General features: G+C 32.7%; 1 protein-coding gene across 1 annotated transcript in view; it reads right to left on the bottom strand.

Moving 5' to 3' along the window:
- The window catches only part of LOC140434832 (uncharacterized), a 742586-nt gene that overhangs the window by 15408 nt on the left and 707490 nt on the right, over window positions 1–19688 (bottom strand). Inside the window, exons 7-15 of the mRNA XM_072523397.1 lie at window positions 19144–19344; window positions 15003–15285; window positions 12819–12980; window positions 12441–12674; window positions 9789–9998; window positions 8929–9109; window positions 7582–7733; window positions 6668–6804; window positions 6344–6581 (exon numbers count right to left, since the gene is read on the bottom strand). Coding sequence (XP_072379498.1) covers window positions 6344–6581; window positions 6668–6804; window positions 7582–7733; window positions 8929–9109; window positions 9789–9998; window positions 12441–12674; window positions 12819–12980; window positions 15003–15285; window positions 19144–19344 — 1798 coding nt within the window. The remainder of the gene's footprint in view (window positions 1–6343; window positions 6582–6667; window positions 6805–7581; window positions 7734–8928; window positions 9110–9788; window positions 9999–12440; window positions 12675–12818; window positions 12981–15002; window positions 15286–19143; window positions 19345–19688) is intronic.

Raw genomic sequence — 19688 nt, 5'->3', positions numbered from 1 at the left:
ATATGCTCACCTATTTTCCTAGAAATAGCAAAAGCATTTGACGTGTGGCACAAAGGCTTGTACTAGTAATGAAAAGATACCTAACCACTCAATACGTCCAGCTAATACTACAAACATACATGAAAGACAGAAGTCTTTAGAGTCAAACAAGAAAGCGAATGTTCAGAACTACGGCTAAACGAAGTAAGGATACCACGGGGCAGTATTCCGAGACCAATACGAAAAACTTTAAGCTGTATGTATCAAATATGTATATAAACACAAAACCACACGTTGGGCGCCAAATTAATACAACCACCACTTTTTTTAAACATATTAAACGCTGGAACTAAAAGTTAAAAAACGGTACCACATGCGAACAGCACTCAGTTTTTGTGATGAGATTGACCGTCTATAGGAAATTTGAATGTTCCAGCAGTATACGAGAGGACAAAAATTCAAAAAGATGTATAAAGAAAAAAGTTGGACGTTACCTTGATTACAATCAGTATAAACACGAAAACCTGGCAAAACCATAAACATAATGTAAAAAACATAACTAATGTTAGTCCAGAAGGAAGTTGTTGCCTATACCATATTAAAAGATTTAAAAACGGAATATAAAATTTCTTTTTTACTTTCTGCACAATATTATAAAGAAATATCAGGGGCTAGTAAAATGTTGATAATTCATTTTTTCAATGATTAAATAAAACACCCCTTACTTATAAAGTTAAAGATAAAATATTTCAGATATTACTAAAACACCCTATATATTTGATAAAATATTAACAAATATAATATATGTAATAAAAATATCAAAAACAAACATTTTATAAAGAGATCTTAATTTGTTGTATGGATTAATGATTTTTAAACGTGGCTGCATATTTAAAGTTATAGCAATACCATAATTAAATTTTACATTAAAAATTATTAGTTTCTTAAATACTAAATATGACACTTGCTTGCCTTCTATGGGTGGCGTAGTTACCAGAAATATGTCCTACTCCGTTGCAGATAGTATTCGGGCACTGAATAAGTTCCTTATTTTCTTTAATCTGAGTCACATTTGAGTAAGAGCCATTGAGAGGTAGCTGTGGTTTGTCGATGCTAACAAAGCAATAAATTAAAGCTAATTTTGAGACAAATATTTTTGTCTGGCTAATTGACTAAGCCAACGCCATGAACAAAAACAAATATTTTGAGGTTTAAATAGAAAGCTGGTTTTAATGATATAATAAGTATTGTATTTTTCAAAATAAACAGTACCAGAATCTAAAAGATTTTGGCTGAACCATATTTGCCTTATAGTTTGATTTATGTTATTTGGCCTTAGGTCCATAAGACACTAGGTCCATATGATTATTTCGGTTTTAGTTGAAGACAAGTGGTATAAATTTATGAGCTGCACTTAATGAAAAACTGAACAGCTACATTACACAAAAGATAAGGTCCCGACTAGAACAAGCTTAAGACGAAAATAAAGATATATATGTAATATGCAGCCGCTACATCAATTTACTATTAACTCGTAATCGAAACAATAGTTCAAAACAACGGTTTTTGGATCACTTTTGCGGAACATCTTATATAACCACATTCTAAAAGAACATCTGGAAGCAGGGATACAGGCAGTTGAATACGCAGACGACTTGGTAGTACGTGTAGAGTACAATAATAATTGGCTCATCATAAACTCAGCATATACTAGATAAGAAAGAGTTAAAGTTTGATTAAAAAAACGGAGATATAAAATTAGCCTCAGAAAAGACAGATGCAATCATACTTAGAGGTCCAAGAGACAGGGATTATATCTACTTCATGTTGGAAGGAGAAAAAATATTTCCAGTAAAAAAGGTGAAATATTTGGGCGTCATGCTTGATTGTAAGGTAATATTTGGTGAACATGTCATAGAATTAGGCCTAACATAGAAGGACCTAATGCAAAAAAAAGATGAATCCTTAAAGAAGTTGTCTACTCGACAATTTTATATGCTTCACCGATCTGGCATTAAGTACTAAACAAACAAAAGTATAAATTAATTTAGGAAAAACACAAAGAAAGCTTTGTTAAGAGTCATCTGCGCATACCGAACGGCCTCGACTGTAGTCACAGGTCATAGCGGAAATACCACCAATTCACCTAGAGGCAAAAGAAAAATCAAGAACATATGACAATAATAGCCAGGAAAAGAAAAAAGAAAGGAGGAAAACAATAAAAATGTGGCAAGAAGAATGGGAAAATGAACGGAGGGATATGTGGATGAGGGTGCTAATCCTGGATGTAAGGCAGTAGATCAATTGCAATTACCAGAGCACGAACTACTTCTTTACAAAGATTATAAATCAAAATAGTAGATTTACTACCAAATACTGTAAAATAACCTTGTTATACAAAACTTTTAAACTGCTAAGAAGGTTGTTCGCCAATAGGAAGAGGCCACAGGAGTCTCAACAAAATAGGTCAGCGATATACGTTATATTCATATCCAGACAAATTTCTAAGAAAGCGTTGAAATATAACAAACTTGCCTATTATATTTGCTCTGTAGATTTGACTAAAGCTCTTAATTTCGTTAGGGTAGAAGATAGATACCAGCCTAGCAGAATGGTAAAGATAATTAAAGACATTAACATAAAACACAAAATAAAAATTGAAGTCGAAAAAGAACGAATATCGAAAGTAGATATCAAATCTGAAAAAAAAAAAATACCTATATTTCCTTCTATTTGAGAACTTGTCCGAGCTCCCTTATAACACCAGTGATAACCTCAAATGTATTTTAAGTACTAGAAAGAGACAGAAAAAACTTTTCTGCGGTTTAAAAAGGCAATGCTAAACCGATTATACAACTTTAATTATTAAACTGAAATTAAGGATTAGGTCTGTAAATATAAGTATAACCTTTCTTTTTTGTGTTTCTATTTATTTTTATAGTCAACATATCTATATTATAAATTTAACGTAGGCACATTTAGTAAAATGAATAAAAATGTTATTAACTATCATTAATGCAACATAATCATAATTCCAAATAATCAAATAAAACATACCCATTCTCTAATTCTTCCATTATCTTCTAAATTAAAACTTTTCAGTCGGTAATTTTAAAATATTTATTGATGATTCATCCTTGTGATAGTTCTAAAAATATTTCGACTAATGTTCGGTTTTTGAGGGCTCACAAAATAAACTATTAAATAAGTCTGATAACTACGAACACACCTGATTACAAGCTGCATTAAAAGCGATAATTCATTGTAAACATTTTAATGTTTAATGTATAAACGTCATTGCCATTGCCACAGGTACGTTACCAAAACGGATGCCGCTGACAATTTATTCAGATACCGGGGGACGCCCAAATGTTTTAAAAGTATAAAAATGTTAAATTGTAATAATAGCTTCAAAGTACAAATACAGAATGCTGATCTTCCTGTATGCTAAATAATTTGATTGCTATAAAAAAGGTTGCTGAAAACCATCTTATATAATAATATACCTACTTGTTTTTCTAATATCAAACAAAGTTGTTATATAAATTAGGTGAAATGTTGTTTTCGATTTTTAACCTTTTTCATCTTAACGTCATTACTCATTCGGTCTATATTATTACTTAACATAGAACTCCCTCTGGCAGTTTGTCAGTAATGTAAATTTAGTGGGTTGTTGGTAAATCTTGATTTCTTTTTTAGATTCGGATCTTCATTCTATATTGTATTGCGGAATACATATATCTTGTATTATCAGCCAGTGCCTTACTTTGTTACATTTTAATGTTGAGATTATTTTTCATGGCATATAGAAGTCTGATTTGTTTGTTTGGTAAAAATATATTGCTCCTACTCTCATGATACGTTCTAGTTCGTAACTTGTCTATATTTGCGGATCTTTATACAGTATCACAGTTTATAACCAATAACTGTAATACTAGAACACATTTATTAAGAACTTTGAGTGAGTTGCAGTGAAATAGTTAATGATAATCTATAAATTTTTTTTGTTCGTCGAACGCGTTTCTTAAATATTATTTTAATTTTAATTAAAACGAAGTAACAGTGACATTTGGATAACCTGCATGATATATAATGGGTCGTTTGTGTTTCTTTCCTAACTAATTACCAGTAGTACGACATCTTCAAATAATGCAATTAAAGAACAAGGCGGCGTTAAATTGATATTAAAGCATGATTTGATTATTGCTAAGCTACATTTGTAATCAATTTCTAATCGGCAGCCTTGCTCTAAAACTTACAAAAGCTTACTAAATGAATTAATCTTATTTGACCAGCTTCTTATTTCTAGTTTCTTAGTATATCAATACAAAAACCAAATAAGTACATACGAAATAAAAGAGAAATTGATAAAAGGTTATTTACAACTAATGATGTTTTACATAGCTTGCAAAGAGCTGCTAATATTGTATAGGAAATTTATCCATATAAAAAAGAAATAAATTATAGAATAAACTATTTAGATTAGTCTGGAAGAAGACCTAAATATGTCAAAGTTCAAATTTGATATCCATATTAGTTGGTGTGAACTAAGGTACGCCATCCACTACAAGAACAGTGAGATATTCTATTGTAGAAGGGGTCTTCACACTCGGTTCTTCTCTTGATCTTCTTTTCATGTAGACATGACTCCGTCTGTTTTTCAATGTGCCTCCAGTAAGTGGTGGTTCCATCGTTTTCGTGGTCTTCCTAGTGATCGTCTTCCTATTGGGGAACCGCCTCTTAACGTCTTTACTAGGTACTCTGTTTGTTGTCATTTGGCTTAAATGATCGTTCCATTCTACTCTTCTATTTATTATCCATTGCTTGATGTTCTCCACCTTGCATTTACGTTATCCATCACCACTTCTAGATCTATCTCATTGTTTTTTACCATCAATTTTTTTAAGTCTTTTTGTCTCTGCTATTTCCAACATCCTTTTTGTCCTCTCTGTGTCAGGTCGTGTTTCTGCCACGTATGCCATTATTGGTCTGATGACTGTTTTGTAAATTCTGCCTTTCATTTCTTTTCCGATATTATTATTTCTCCATATTGTTTCATAAGGCAATCTGCGGCTCTGTTTGCTCTTTTCACTTAATCTTCCACTTCTGTTTCGAGCATTCCGTAGCCTAGATGTTTCCAGTTCTATTCTCTTACCTCCCAGCTGCAATTTACATCTTAGTAAATTTGCTGGTATAACAATGAATTTTGACTTTTTGGGGAAATTAACACATTAACTTTTCTGGCGGTTATATTAAACCGGTTCACAATACGTTGTAAATCATCTTCACTTTAAGGGAATAGTATTGCGTCATTTGCAGAGCAGATCATTTTAAGTTGTTTTTTCCCATTTGGTATCCTTTTTTAGTTTTTACTTTTTTTATTATTTCATCCGTAATCAGGTTAAACAATAGAGGACTCTGGAAATCTCCCTGTCTTATCACACTGCCAGCCTTAATAGGGTCAGTTAGTTCTTCTACTTTTACTTGGTAAATATTTTCAATCGTCTTGATTATTTCTACAGGTATCCCTCTTGCGTACAATACGTGTTTGTAGATAACGTTTTTAATTAGAACCGGCCAAATGCATGGATTTGTTGTATTCTAATGGTTTCTCATGCAGTTGCCTCATTATAAATATAGTGTTGGTGCATGATCTTCCCGACCTAAAACCTTGTTGTTCTGCTAGTATTATAATTTCATTCGGTTTATTTTTTATCACTTTGGTTGTTAATTTTAGTGTTGTGTTTAATAAATTAATTCCTTTGTAATTTAACACAGGGTTATAGTCGCTATTTCTGTTAGATGAGCAGTAGATAAAAAGGAGCTTAAGAACCAGCCCCAGGTTTTATTAGGCTTATCCAGTGAGGCTTTGTTTTTAGTGACCATCCATTCTTTTGCTTTCCGTAGCACAAAACAATTAAAGCAAATGAGAAAGAGCAATAACGCAGATTTATCTTAAAAGTATGGACCTTGATCCTACTATAAGCTGTACTTATGAAGATGAATATAATGGTTTATGCTAAAACCTAGAGGAATGTCTTAAATATATAAGTAGGGTATTTACAAAAGGTCGCAGTGTGCAAAAATCAAAGAAGCCAAAATACCCATTTATCTATAATCTACAAGGTTTGCTACGGTTTATTCGAAGTAAAGCTTAAATAATAGATCGATATATGAAAGTTAGACCTAGAAAATTCTTTTATTTACTTGTATGATTTATTTTATGGTAAGTATCTTTATAGATTTTATTTTGGCACAAATTTCATATTCGGAAAAAATAAACAGTTTTATATTAGTATCTTGCTTGGTTCTATTTGTTTCTTATATATGTTAAGGTATATGCTACAAAATATACATATATTACCTGTCTTTATTGGGCGACTTATCATGTTGCGATAATGAGTGTTGGGGCGGTGGCATGGAATAACAAGTACTTGGTGAATAACCGCCTGGGGGAACTGGGTAACCTGTTGTAACAGGTCCAGGATATCCACCGGCACATGAGTATCCACTTGGTGGATAGGGTGAGTAGGGGTTGGAGGCATAATCACTGGCTACTGTCGTCATACCATAACCAGGATGGGGACTCATAGGACCATAACCTACAACAATTATTATTTAAGATCTGTTTTAGATCATTTAGATCATTACTTAAAAAAGTATATATTGCAATTGAATTTAAACATACCTGCTGGATCCCGGTAAGCATCCATATAATGACTTCCGCCACTGTCAGGAGTCGATTCTCTGCTATATCCTGCACCAGGGGCTAGTACTGGTCCTCCTCCAGGCGTTGATGCAAATGACGCTACAGGGCGTACTCCACTGCAATATAAAAATGATTATTCGTTATTTGTTCAATATTACAGATATATATATATATATATATATATATATATATATATATATATTTATCATATATATATATATATATATATTTATCACATCTTCTCTCTCTGATATATCTACGTCTCTTTGATATATTAATTTTCGTTAAGGTCCTAATAGAGCCGTGAATTTAAATGCTTTTAGGCATTTCTACAAACGTTTATACTTCAGAAAAGGTTAACAATATACCTCATATTAATAAAATTATTATCATTATATCCTGCAAAATTACATCAAATATTTTGCGAAGTACTTTAATTTGGGATGTAAGCAAAGGCAGTTCGTTATATTTAGACCGGTCTACTCGGTGTATGGATTTACAGTGCTCGTCTAAAGTCCACTTTCGTATAATCATATATTTTTAGTTCAGCGTTTGAATGAACATACAAATTCAGAACTATTCATACCTTTTGATTGTCAATGTTTTGGCAATCATGAAGCAATTTATAAACAACAATTTTTTTGAAGCTATTTTCTTATGGCATTTTAAAGTAATTACTATTTAAATGGGAATAAGCCACAATTAAAGGTTAAAGTAAGTTAACAATCGATTAATTAATTAGTAACAATTTTTTTAAAGTAAGCCTTATAACATTCATTTCCGCCATGTAATAATGTACACGCAAAAGAAATAATGAAATATATTTATATTTGAGTGTTGAAAATACAGAAACTAATTTTTTCTAAATAAACTTTGTTAAAATACGTACTCACCTGTGGGACAACCTACTAATGCTGAGGTCCAGCGTCTGTCCCTGAGGACTCGGAACTTGCGGACTTGCCGAAAGGTGCGGACTCGCAGCCGCTTGGGGGCTGCCTCCGACCCTTTGGCCTGCTCCTCCATAATGCGGTGAGCTGTACGCTACCTGGAAAATACAATATAAATAGACAGAACTTAATGACTTTTTTAATTATTGTTTTTAATATTTTAAAACTTTGCAATGAAAGAAAAATTAAACTTTACAACATAGAATTTTTTTTTATAAATAAAGTGAATTTAATGAAATAATTTGTGATATTATTTCCTACTACATATCTAGTATGTAGTGAATGAACTCTGTAAAGTACTTTGCCCATATATATATATATATATATATATATATATATATATATATATATATATATATATACATATGAAAGTAAACGATTGCATTTCTTTTCAACTCTAGTTCCACTATTTTCCTATATATCTTTCGCGGTTTACTTGATGTGAGGGAAAAGTGAGGGAACACGAGTTGAACTAAAATACTGTTGACTATATGACCGTTATAGTAACATAACATACATGTGTATGCTAGTAGCGGCTTCTATATGAACAAACAAAAAGTCAGAAGACTTCTCATCGATGGCGATTTAGATGAACTGCGAATCCAAATTTACTGAAAGCTATTGGACGATCGAAATAAATGTTTTTTCCTAATATCGTCCAATAGCTTCTGTAAGCTTGGATTCGCAGTTCAACTAAATCCCCATCGATGAAAAGTCTTCTTGTTTTGTCAACACAGGGATGTTCTGTTACAATAATAGCCGTATAGACAACAGCATTTCAATTTCACTCGAAGTCTTCCTTACGAGAGGTAAACTTAGAAACACGTGTAGAAGAATGATGGAACTCGAGTTAAAACAAAAAAAATCGGCAATCGGCTTTCATTTACAAATAAAATGAATTTAATGAAATCATTTTTGAAATTATTTCTTTATTTCATACTACATATTTACTTAATCTCTTAATATTAACGTCCTCTGATAATGTATATATATATATATATATATATATATATAATATATATATATATATATAATATATATATATATATATATATAATATATATATATATATTTATAGATATATATATATATATATATATATATATATATATATATATATATATATATATATATATATATAATATAGCCTCTGTCGTATTTGTGTTCGTGTTCTACCGCATTCTTAAGTGAGATACCAGAATCGGAAATCGTCTTAATTAATGTCATTCTTCCCCATTAAAATTACCACAATCGTCAATGAGACGGTTTATCTCTGTTTATATTCGAACTTACCTGTGGACTAGTAGTGGTGACACTGGACGTCGACAAATCGATAACAGTGCCCCCTGGGGACGTGTGCGGACCCTTCATTTGAGCAGCGTGAGCCGTTGTCACACATTTCACAGATAAGTTAATTGCTGAAAAGCCAACTGGAAGGGGAGCTCCGCTGGAGGCATCATACTGATACATTGGTCTGAAAAATTAAAACCGGCCAAAAATGTATCATCGTTTGTCAAGAAAATTGAACTTTAGTGGCGTAGAACTAAGGGAATGCGAGGTATCAACAAAAAATAAAATATAATTACATACGAATATTTTGGATTTATCATATAATATAATAGGTATGTATGTATTATAATATATTAACTATTTTTTAACATATAAAAAACAATCATGTAAAAAGTATAAAAAAAATATTTTAAATCCAAAAAACATCAAATACCATAATTAAAAAGTAGACCGTATCAAATATATAACCTTTTAAATTATTTTATTAAAAATATTGTTTATGTTTTTGTTAAGTACGCAGATGTATTGCTGATCCATTCTTACATGGAACGATAAGCTGTTTTGATATTATGAGTTATTGAAAACTTTTGTAAGTTTTTATTTTACTTTTTTAACTTTATATTTTTTTATTATTAGGACAGCGGTTACTTTCTGGGCGTTTTACTTGTCTAACGATAAATATTACTCTTATCTTTTAAATCATTTTATATTTGTCAAATAAGTATATTCTACTGTTGACTATCGCCACAAAATTTTAAGTAAATCATACAGCTATAATTTTTAAATAAACCTTATTTAACCAGATAAGCCATTATTTAACTATCAGTGTAAGTTTTTTAATAGTCTATACAAGCCTAATTTACCTTGGATATAATGGTCCAGTTGGTTCAGGTTCTTCTGTCTTCATCATACTTTGGGCATTAGCAACCGCAATTTGATGCTGTTGCGCAGCTGCAGCCTCCTGTTGGTACCTCTGTTCCTGTTGATCGTCGATATACCCGTACATACCCTGCGGTGGAACCCTTGAAGGACCCAAGGGCTGTTGAAGGGACACACATTGGCTGGAATCGTATCTGAAACGAAAAAAATTAAGTAAGCATACCAATAAAATCTGATAAATTGGGATAAGACTGACTAAAAGTACACGCCGCTCAAGAATGCGCCTTTTCCTCTATTTTAAACTGGTCAATTTTAGCGCCCATTACAAATAAAAAACTAGTATCCTAATTAATTGACATCTTGAGATAAACGGCAGTCGACATTGGTTCAGTGAAAGGGAAGATATCTTGAATTTTTTGCCTAACCGCTGTTGCGGTATTACAGTAATCACAAATGAAAACTACAGAGAAAGAACTTGATAAGTCCAATTTTTGACATTTCTCGTTTTTAATACTACTTTGTAGATTAATAACATACTTTCTAGGAGTGACACAATACAGAGTAATTACTTGAAAAGTCAAAAGATGTTTGAAAAAACCCTGAAGACGTTTCGATATTGTCCAAATTCAACAGTGGGTTAACGAAACGTTAACGCAACGTGAAGTAACGAAGTAACGAAAATATGTGCAGAAAACTGGAAGCATTTGAGATGTGGCTATATTGGAGAATAAGAGATATAGCCACATCTCGTGGATTGACCGAGTCACAAATGAAAAGGTCCTTAGAAGAATGAATAAGAACCGAGAGGTACTGACCACCATCAAATCTCGAAAGTTACAATTCTTAGGACATATTATGCGAAATGATTCCAGATATGCTCTACTTCAACCAATCCTGCAGAAAAAAATATTTAGAAAACGAGGTCCAGGAAGAAGAAGAACATCTTGATTAAAGAACCTCAGAATATAGTTCAATTCAACATCTGTGCAGCTTTTCCGCGCTGCTGCAGATAAGATAAAGATTGTCATAATGATCGCGAATGATGAACATTCGTAACGGATAGGCACATCAAGAAGAAGAAGAACGTGAAGTTTAGGGTTTTCACAAAGTGACGTAAATGGAGCTTGAAGTTTCTATGTCGCAAATGGTGTAGCCTCATATGTTCATGGCGGAGAGCGATAACGGAGTATCAACTCTGTTGATAACCGATATATGCTAAATATTGCTAGATGGAAACCAATATATATTGCTTCTCGCATCAACAAAATAATAAAAACTATTGTTCCATCGCCACTGGAAGAATCATTTCAAACCAAACCGTTAGAATAAGGATGCATATAATTGACTTAAGATCAAAAATACGTCATATCATCCAGTACTAACCATAGAACATCGAAGGTTGAAAAGACTATGGGCTGAAGAATACCACCACGGGATAACCAATGGAAAAACTGTTTATATACAGATGAGTCTAGATTTCGTATAAACAATTTAGATGGTCGTATTTTGGTTTGGAGGAAACGAGGGGAGGGGTGTAATGAACGTTTTAGAGTGCCAACAACTGTTACCCGGTGGTTACTAAGTCCCGGGGTTACCCCGGGATAAGTGTTCGGTCCTATCTTATTTAACATATTATAATTCTTCAATAAAATATAATCTCGCAGAAAAAAGTACCGCTATTGAAGATATTTAAATCATATGCGTGTGTAGAGCACTACGTGTCTTTTAGCGCTGAATATTTACACCCTAAATATCCATGCTTTAAATTAAACGCACTCACATTCTGATCTCGGTATTATACTTAATTACAGACTATCATGAAGTGAACAAACTTTGCAGCAAGTTAAAAAAGCGAATAGTCAATCATATATGCTGCAAAAAGTATTAACTAAGTACGATTCAAACTGTTGTTCAAAATAGATATACGTGAAATCTTAGAGTTGGCTAATGCTTTGTGGTATCCTCATCTCACCAGAGATATTAACTTCCGCTCTCTATCATCAAGGCGATATTATGGAGACTAATTAAGAGGCCATATCCTAAAGCTCTTTATTTTATGGAATGGAATCTTGGACCTTGAATACGACATCAATGAAAAAACTAGAATCATTCGAGCTGTGGGTGTATAGAAGAATTCTGAAAAAATCGTGGACAAAACACATCACAAACAAAGAGGCTTTGAGAAGGATGAATAAAGAAATAGAAGTTTTAAATATAATTAAAACAAGAAAATTGGAATATCTCGGACATATTACACGTGTAGAGAAATACACCTTGCTCCAACTGATTATGCAGGGAAAGATCCAAGGAAAGAGAAGCATAGGGAGGCGTAGAATGTCATGGCTGCGCTGCGCAACCTGAGAGAGTGGTACGGATGTACATCAAATGAACTTTTTAGAGCAGCCGTCTCAAAAGTCCGAATAGCTATGATGATTGCCGACCTCCGCCGCGGAGATAGCACTCGAAGAAGATCCTGAAGCTTCTACCCTTTGTCAATAATTTTAAACATTTGTATGACCTATAGATAAAATCTCTTGTATAATATATTTTATAAGATTTTCATAGGAAATCGTTTTTCAAATCTTAAGTTTGTAATAATAATAATAATGATAATAACGTTAAGAAAAGTTCTCTACCTTTCAAAACTGTTGGTACCAGGATCATATGGTCGGTGTCCTGCAGAATTTATTAAACCGGATTCGTAAGGCCTAGCTATTTCATTAGAATATGTGACTACCGGTCTCGCAATACTGTTTGGACCTATGGGTTCGTTCATGTCTCCGTACGATCGTTCCCTGGTATACATTTCCTCTGACATAGGCGACTGGTGGTATGGAGATCTGTGAGGCATTTGATGTTCCATACTGTACCTAAACGTAAAATACGTTACATATTAAAATTGTATATGTTTTATAAACGTTTTATATGAACAGAAGCTCTTTGTTAGATGTATTTTTTCACGAAAACTTAAACAATTGCTTTATACTATGAAAATATTTATAACAAATACATACCCTGGTTGTTGTGGATTATGATGAGGTCCCATATGAGATGTATTATGATGTATTTGATGCTGATTCCTTGAGTTCATGGCGTCCATACTGGACATAGATGATGAATTTGAGTCTTGATTCATGTACGGTTCGTATGCTGACCTTATTCCTGAAGGAGGCGACCTATAAGAAAAAATATGGATAAACCATTAATAATAAATTTAATATTTAAATATAAATCATTTAATACTAATGCAAAGTGTGTATTACAGTTATTCTTTCTAGAGTATATATTTACTGATACAGTTTAAAAACTTAATGCAAATAAATGTTTAGAAGTAAAAATTAAGTATTTTAGCCTGCAATGTCGTAAAATTTTAAAACTGTAAACCAGCAAATTGGGAGAAAGAAAAAGAAACGTGCTTCTTGATGTTTTCGGTAGATCCACACACGTTTAATTCTTGTCACCGAAAACGCAACAAATATCATAATCATGATGTAAAACTGTCGATCTTAGGAGCTCTATCCTTTTAGTAATTCCTCCTCATTTCTTCAGCCCTTCTCAGGGTGATACTCTAAAATATTGTTAGCATGCTGTCTCCATTGGCTGCGATCCTGTGCCATTTGGACGGCTTCGCGTAGGGATTTTACCACCATAGTCTTCGTTTGGTCTGCGCATAATGTTGGAGATCTCCCTCTTAGTCTTCGACCTGCTACCTTTCCTTCTACTACCAATCGTTTCATGGTCCCCGTTCTTCTAGCTATGTGACCGAAGTAATTTAGGTATGCTCGGCTTACTTTTGTTAATAGCCTGTCTTTTATATAAAGCTCTTATATAATTGACAAATTAGTTCTATTTTTGTCCATGACATTTTTTGAGAGTCCATGTTCAGCTGTGTATCTGCAATAAGAAAAATAAGCACATTGACCAGCCTGAGTTTAGTATTCCTTGTTATTGGTCAGTCTTTCCATATTTTAATCAATTTAGCCGTTGTGGTTCGGGCTATTACTAGTCTAAGCTTGATTTATGAGAAACAATGCCATTGTTGGTTATCAGGGAGCCCAAGTATACAAATCTATCTACCACTTGGTAGATAGATGGTAATCATTTCGACTTTATTCATTGTTAGAATAGGTGTGTCATCTGCGTATCACAGGTCATTCATTTTTGGCTTCTATAGTAATATCTTTACCCCATTCGTGTAGTACTTTTCTTATTATATATTCAGAATACATGTTGAATAATAATGATGATAGGATGTAGCTCTAGTTAGTTCCGTTCTTTGTTTTGAACGCATCTGAATATATTACGTGTACTTCAACTTTGGTTGAGTTTTTATCATACAGATTTCTTATTAGGTTAACTAGGCGGTTAGGTACTTCCATATTTTTCGTTATGGGATCCCATTTTACTAAATTGAAAGCCATTGTGCCATCTACGAAACAGCAGCACTGGCATGTTGTGCACCTTTACTTTTTCTATTATCTGTCTGGTGTTCAATATCTGCTCCCGCGTTCTTTTTCCTGGTACGGATCCGCATTGTTCTTTGGCTATCTCTGGAAGTAGAAAGTTCTTTAGCCGTTTAATGATTATATGTAGCAGGATTTTGTTTGCAAAAGGATATGAGGTGTAAAGACAATGGTTCGGTAATTGTTGCATAAGGTTAGTGATCCTTTTTTTATTAATAGGGATAAAGTTCACACATTCAGTATTACATTTATACTAATCTCGCTCATTGCTTTTATAGTCGCCGCTGGTATGTCATCAATGCCTGGGTTTGTTTGTTTTCAAGTTGGTTGAGAGTCTTCCCTACTTTTGCTCGTAAAATGCTTAGTTTTGCTCCTCTGATTGCATGTTTCTTGTATTCTGAGGCTGATGCACCTTTTGAAGTGGATTATAATAATTGCTCTGCTGTAAATGAGGATGTTAAAACCAAAGTACTAATCAAGGCTATTCTACACATAGTAGAAGAAATGAGTAGATGTACCAGGCTATTATAAATGGCAGTTTTAGTGTTATCGATATAATATCCTAATGTAATGACTATATTCAGGAGTTTCTTCAAAACGACTTCACAAGCTAATCCAGTATAATTTAAATAAATTTTTTAAAAGCAAGAACAAAACATAAGCTGCATAGATTATGGAATTAGAATCCATAAACTACCTATCAAAACTTGGTTATTTGATTATATTTTTACGTACCTGCAAGAACTGGGCATTTCTGTTTTTGGTACTAATAATTCTCCTTGAGCACTGACACTACAGCAACTGGTGGTCGTAACTTCAGTTTTGGGAATTTTCATAGGATCGGGTTTTACTGGTGTGGTTTTTGTATAGTATTGGTCGTAGTTTGATTTGATCTCTTCTGATGAAGAAGTGGGCGGGGGTGGGTTTCCGTAGTTTACTAAGTAGTTAGGTTTAACGTCCTCTGACGTCGGAGTCCTTTTTCCTTCGTAGCTCGGAGAAAACTCAGTTTGACAACCACCTACAAATGGTAAATACTTTTATTAAACTAAAAATAATTAATAATAAATAAGTAAATAAATATTTAAAATATAGTCTATAATCATACTCTGTATTTTTTATCTTTCTTTCAATAGTTTTATCTTCTTGGAGTTTTTGGCATTGACATTTGCCATTTAGTTATTTGCATTAGGATCTGCTTCAAGATTGCCCCTGCCATATGATGTGACAATATTAGATCATTTGTTGGATTCGAATGTCATCTAATTGTGTGCTGCCGATTTATAACCTCTATAATTCGGACGATGAATGATCCTTCTCAACGTATTTTTACCATACTACTCCAGAAATACATTTTTATTGCACACGAGTAATAAACGCATCTGTTAGCTGAAAGTGTAAATTTATTTGACGCATTTATGGAAGATTCTTGTTAATTTCTAAATGTTTAACTATCATGTTATATTTAGGCTTGTTAATAATAATTCTTGTTTTTGTTTTCGACTATTTCTGTCTTCTTTTACTTCAGTAGTATATTTATCCTGTGCAGAGCAATTTTTTTGTTTTTTATAAACCATGGCAAGTTGCTACATCTCATAGTATTCTAAACGTCATAAGATGATTGTCAACGTTCATGCTACTATACTTACTGTAGGAGACTGTATAACTAATATTTTATTAAGCCGTATCATAATGTCAGATTAAGATTTCTTTTCGTAAGAAATTGGTCCGTTTTTAAGAAGACACCAATTCCTTTTATTTTTAACTGATATACACTGATTGCCAAAAAAAAAAATGCAACATCTAGAAGGACAAATATTTTTTAAACATTTATTTATGAAAATTTACATTATAATATTTCGTCAAAAAATTTATAATGAGTGGCTCCTTGATTTTCTATACACTCAGTTGCTCTATGGGGCATTGATCGAATTAAGTGGTCTATATCATATTGCGAAATACTCAACCCGATTCTTCTTATGGCATGCCACAGGTCTTCTAAGTTTGCTAGAGGACGTGGAAATCGATTTAGGTTTCAACCTACCATATCCTACACATGTTCGATGGGTAACAAATCGCTTTAATGGCCACTTCAAAATCTCCATACCAGGTTTTTGTATGAATTTTATGGTTTTACGAACAATATGAGGTCTTGATTATCCTGTTGAAAGATCGGATTTGGAATGGTTTGTAGGTAGGGATGTAAAGCCAGTTGTAGTACTTCACAAACATATCGTCGAGCTCTCAGAGTGCCGTTAATAAAAACTAGAGATGATCTGCTTCCCAAACATAAAGCACCCCATATCATAATGCTTGGTTGTCTTGTATGACGTTAAACAGTCAAGTCTATATTTCGTCTCTCACCTCGAAAACGTCCTATCCTTATGCGCTCATCAGAACCATCCAAACAAAACCTAGATTTATCACTGGAGCAGATAAAATTCCATTGGTAATTCATGTTTTGACGATCTCTGCACCATTCTAAGCATTCAGCCTTACGCTGTGGTGTCAAAGTAACACCAAAAGCGGACGGTAAGCTTTTAGTTCCATTCCAAGTAATCTTTGATTAACTGTTTTTTTTAAAACTACCCTTAATGCAGCTGCAACTAAATCATCTCTTACTTGATGTACACTGTCCCATCAATTTCTGAGAGCAAGATATCTAAGATGGCGCAAATCACGGCCTTACAATATTCTAGGACGTCCAGACCCTCCACGATGCTGATATATCTCATCGTTGGACCACCTTCTCCAACTCGTAACACTGTTGATAGATTAGCTTTAACTCATCGTGAAATTTCCCGTAAACTAAAAGCGGTTTCTTTCATGCCTACAATATGTCCTTTTTTGAAGTCGCTTAAATGACGAAATTGCAGACGACCGCGAACTCTTGGCATTATAAATTTTTTGGATAAATCAAAAACAATCGAAAATGACTAAAAATTACAAACAAACCAAAGTTAAATACATAGAAATAAACTTTCTTATCTTTCTGGTTTTTGCAAAAAAAAAGAAAAAACTTTATTATTTGATCCAAATAAATAACCGTATACAAAATCTTGCATTTTTGGCAATCAAATATCTACAATTGGAGTATTCTTATTTAAAATTTTTTCCGTTTTTATTTTCTTCACATTTATATAAACTTTTATTATTATAAAAGGAATAATAGAAAGAAAATGAAATATATACTCACAATCTATTGTATAATAATTAAAAATAGATAATGGTACTAAACAGCTTAAAAAAAAATAAAGTTGTTGGGAGATGTCAATTGGAACTGGAAGGTCAGATAATAGAACAAGTGATGGAGTTTAAAGCATCTAAGCATCACATTATCTAGCTACTGAAAGCTCGAAACTGAAGTGAAAGATCAAGTAAATAGGGCAAACAGAGCCGCAGGTTGCCTGAATGAAACAATATGGAGAAATAAAAATATAGGGAAAGAAATGAACGGCAAAATTTACAAAACAGTCAGCAGACCAATAATGACATAGGCGACACAAACACGACCTGACACAGAGAGGACAAAAAGGATGTTAGAAACAGCAAAGATAAAAAGACTTAGAAAAATTGATGGTAAGACACTATGGGACAGAGCTAGGAGCATAGATATACGACGTAGATGCAAGGTGAAGAACATCAAGAACTGGGTACGAAATATAAGAGTAGAATGGAACGATCATATCAGCCAAATGACAACAAATATAGTCGTAAAGATGGTAAGAGATGGTTTCCCAATAGAAACACAATTAATAAGGAGACCAGGAAAACGATGGAACGACAACTTACTGGAGGCTCATTGGAAAACAAACAGAGTCATGTCTACACAAAAAGAAGAAAAAGAAGAAGTAAGGGGGATAATAAGCAATACATTGGAGTGGTTGAAACCGGTCGTACAAGTAACTATTAAAAAAAATTATGAATGTCTTTCTTTTTCTTCCCACGTTTCCTTTTAGAAATGGATTTATATATATATATATATATATATATATATATATATATATATAATCGATTATTCAAATATTCTAATTCTTGTAGTACTTTATTTAACTGAGTTTGCAGTTCTTCTTTATCTTCATATTGAATATTATATTGTTGGTATACTGAATGCTATTAGCAAATTTTTCATTTTAGTTTTATACCCTCTTCTGACTTAACTAGATCCAGAGCAAATATTTTTTCTGAGTATAGGTTAAATAATAATGGTTACAGTATAGAGTTTTGTCTTACTTTCCTATAGATATTTACATTTGCAGTATTTCGTAATCACGTTATATTTCGTCACTAATAAAACTATTGTGGTTTCAGTAGAATTCATGTTCTATGTTCACATCGTTTGAACCAAGTTTTTTTCTTTACAAACGGTATATTAGTTTTTCCCATTTGATTTTGTTAAAATATAATTTAATAGCCTACAAAATAAAAATAGGTATCTTTTTGTAGATTTCGACAGTTCTACATGGGCCATGGTCCTTAAACTGAACAGTTTCTCGGGTTGCCATGGCTTATATGAAATAAAACTCACAAATCTTCTCCACATTTCTCATAAATTCTTCTATAAATGATTCTTATTTAAAGATTCATATATGGGATAAGATGAGTAAGGAGGTCAGTCATATAAATACGCAAGTCACGTGGAATTTTGTTCATCGTGTATAAAGGATTGAAGTATTTTGCTGGCAGATCTAAGTAGTATTCTTCCATAAGCTGTATAATTTCGCTACTTTACATATAGATTCATAAAATTAAAATATAATTGACAACAATTTAAAGGACATATTACTTATTTGCTACTACTACTCCTCAAAGCATTTATGAAAAACACAATGAAGAACCAAAAACAAGAAACAACAATGATTTATGCAAACGATCTTACCGCTAAATTGAGGTGAGCCCGTAGGAGTTTTAACTCTCTGCATATTCGATTGATACTTTTGTTCCCTTGCAGCTTGTTTATTAGCTGCGGCTGTGGGACAACCCGATAAGCTTCTATGTGTATTTCTATTCGAACTAACGTGTCCTCTACCGTTGCATCCAGGTGTCGGGCACTTAAGGATGGTCTCGTGCATTGCCAGGACTGCGGTACAACAGAATCGGTTTTAAAGAGTAGATATATTTGGATCTTATTTTTGGATCATTACTAATATTTTTTTGAGGCTGATATAAGCATAATAAACATATAATGATGGTATGTATTTGAAATCTTGAAATCTATATAATCTTTGACTATAATTACTAAGCAGAGATAAACATAATATTACAATTTTTGAATCTTAATAAATTTGTTAGAGATAACTCAAAGCTTGAAATTATTTTGTTAAATAAATTTTAAAAGGTGTTTTCAAGTAGAAAAAAAAATTGTTTCTGCATACGACAACTATATTAGGTCAAAGTACATATTGCGTACATAATATATTTTGG

The sequence above is a fragment of the Diabrotica undecimpunctata genome, chromosome 2 (genome assembly GCF_040954645.1).
Source record: "Diabrotica undecimpunctata isolate CICGRU chromosome 2, icDiaUnde3, whole genome shotgun sequence".
NCBI classification, from domain to species: domain Eukaryota; kingdom Metazoa; phylum Arthropoda; class Insecta; order Coleoptera; family Chrysomelidae; genus Diabrotica; species Diabrotica undecimpunctata.
Note: the sequence above shows the minus strand (reverse complement) of the source record. Positions and strands in the feature narration are given on the sequence as shown.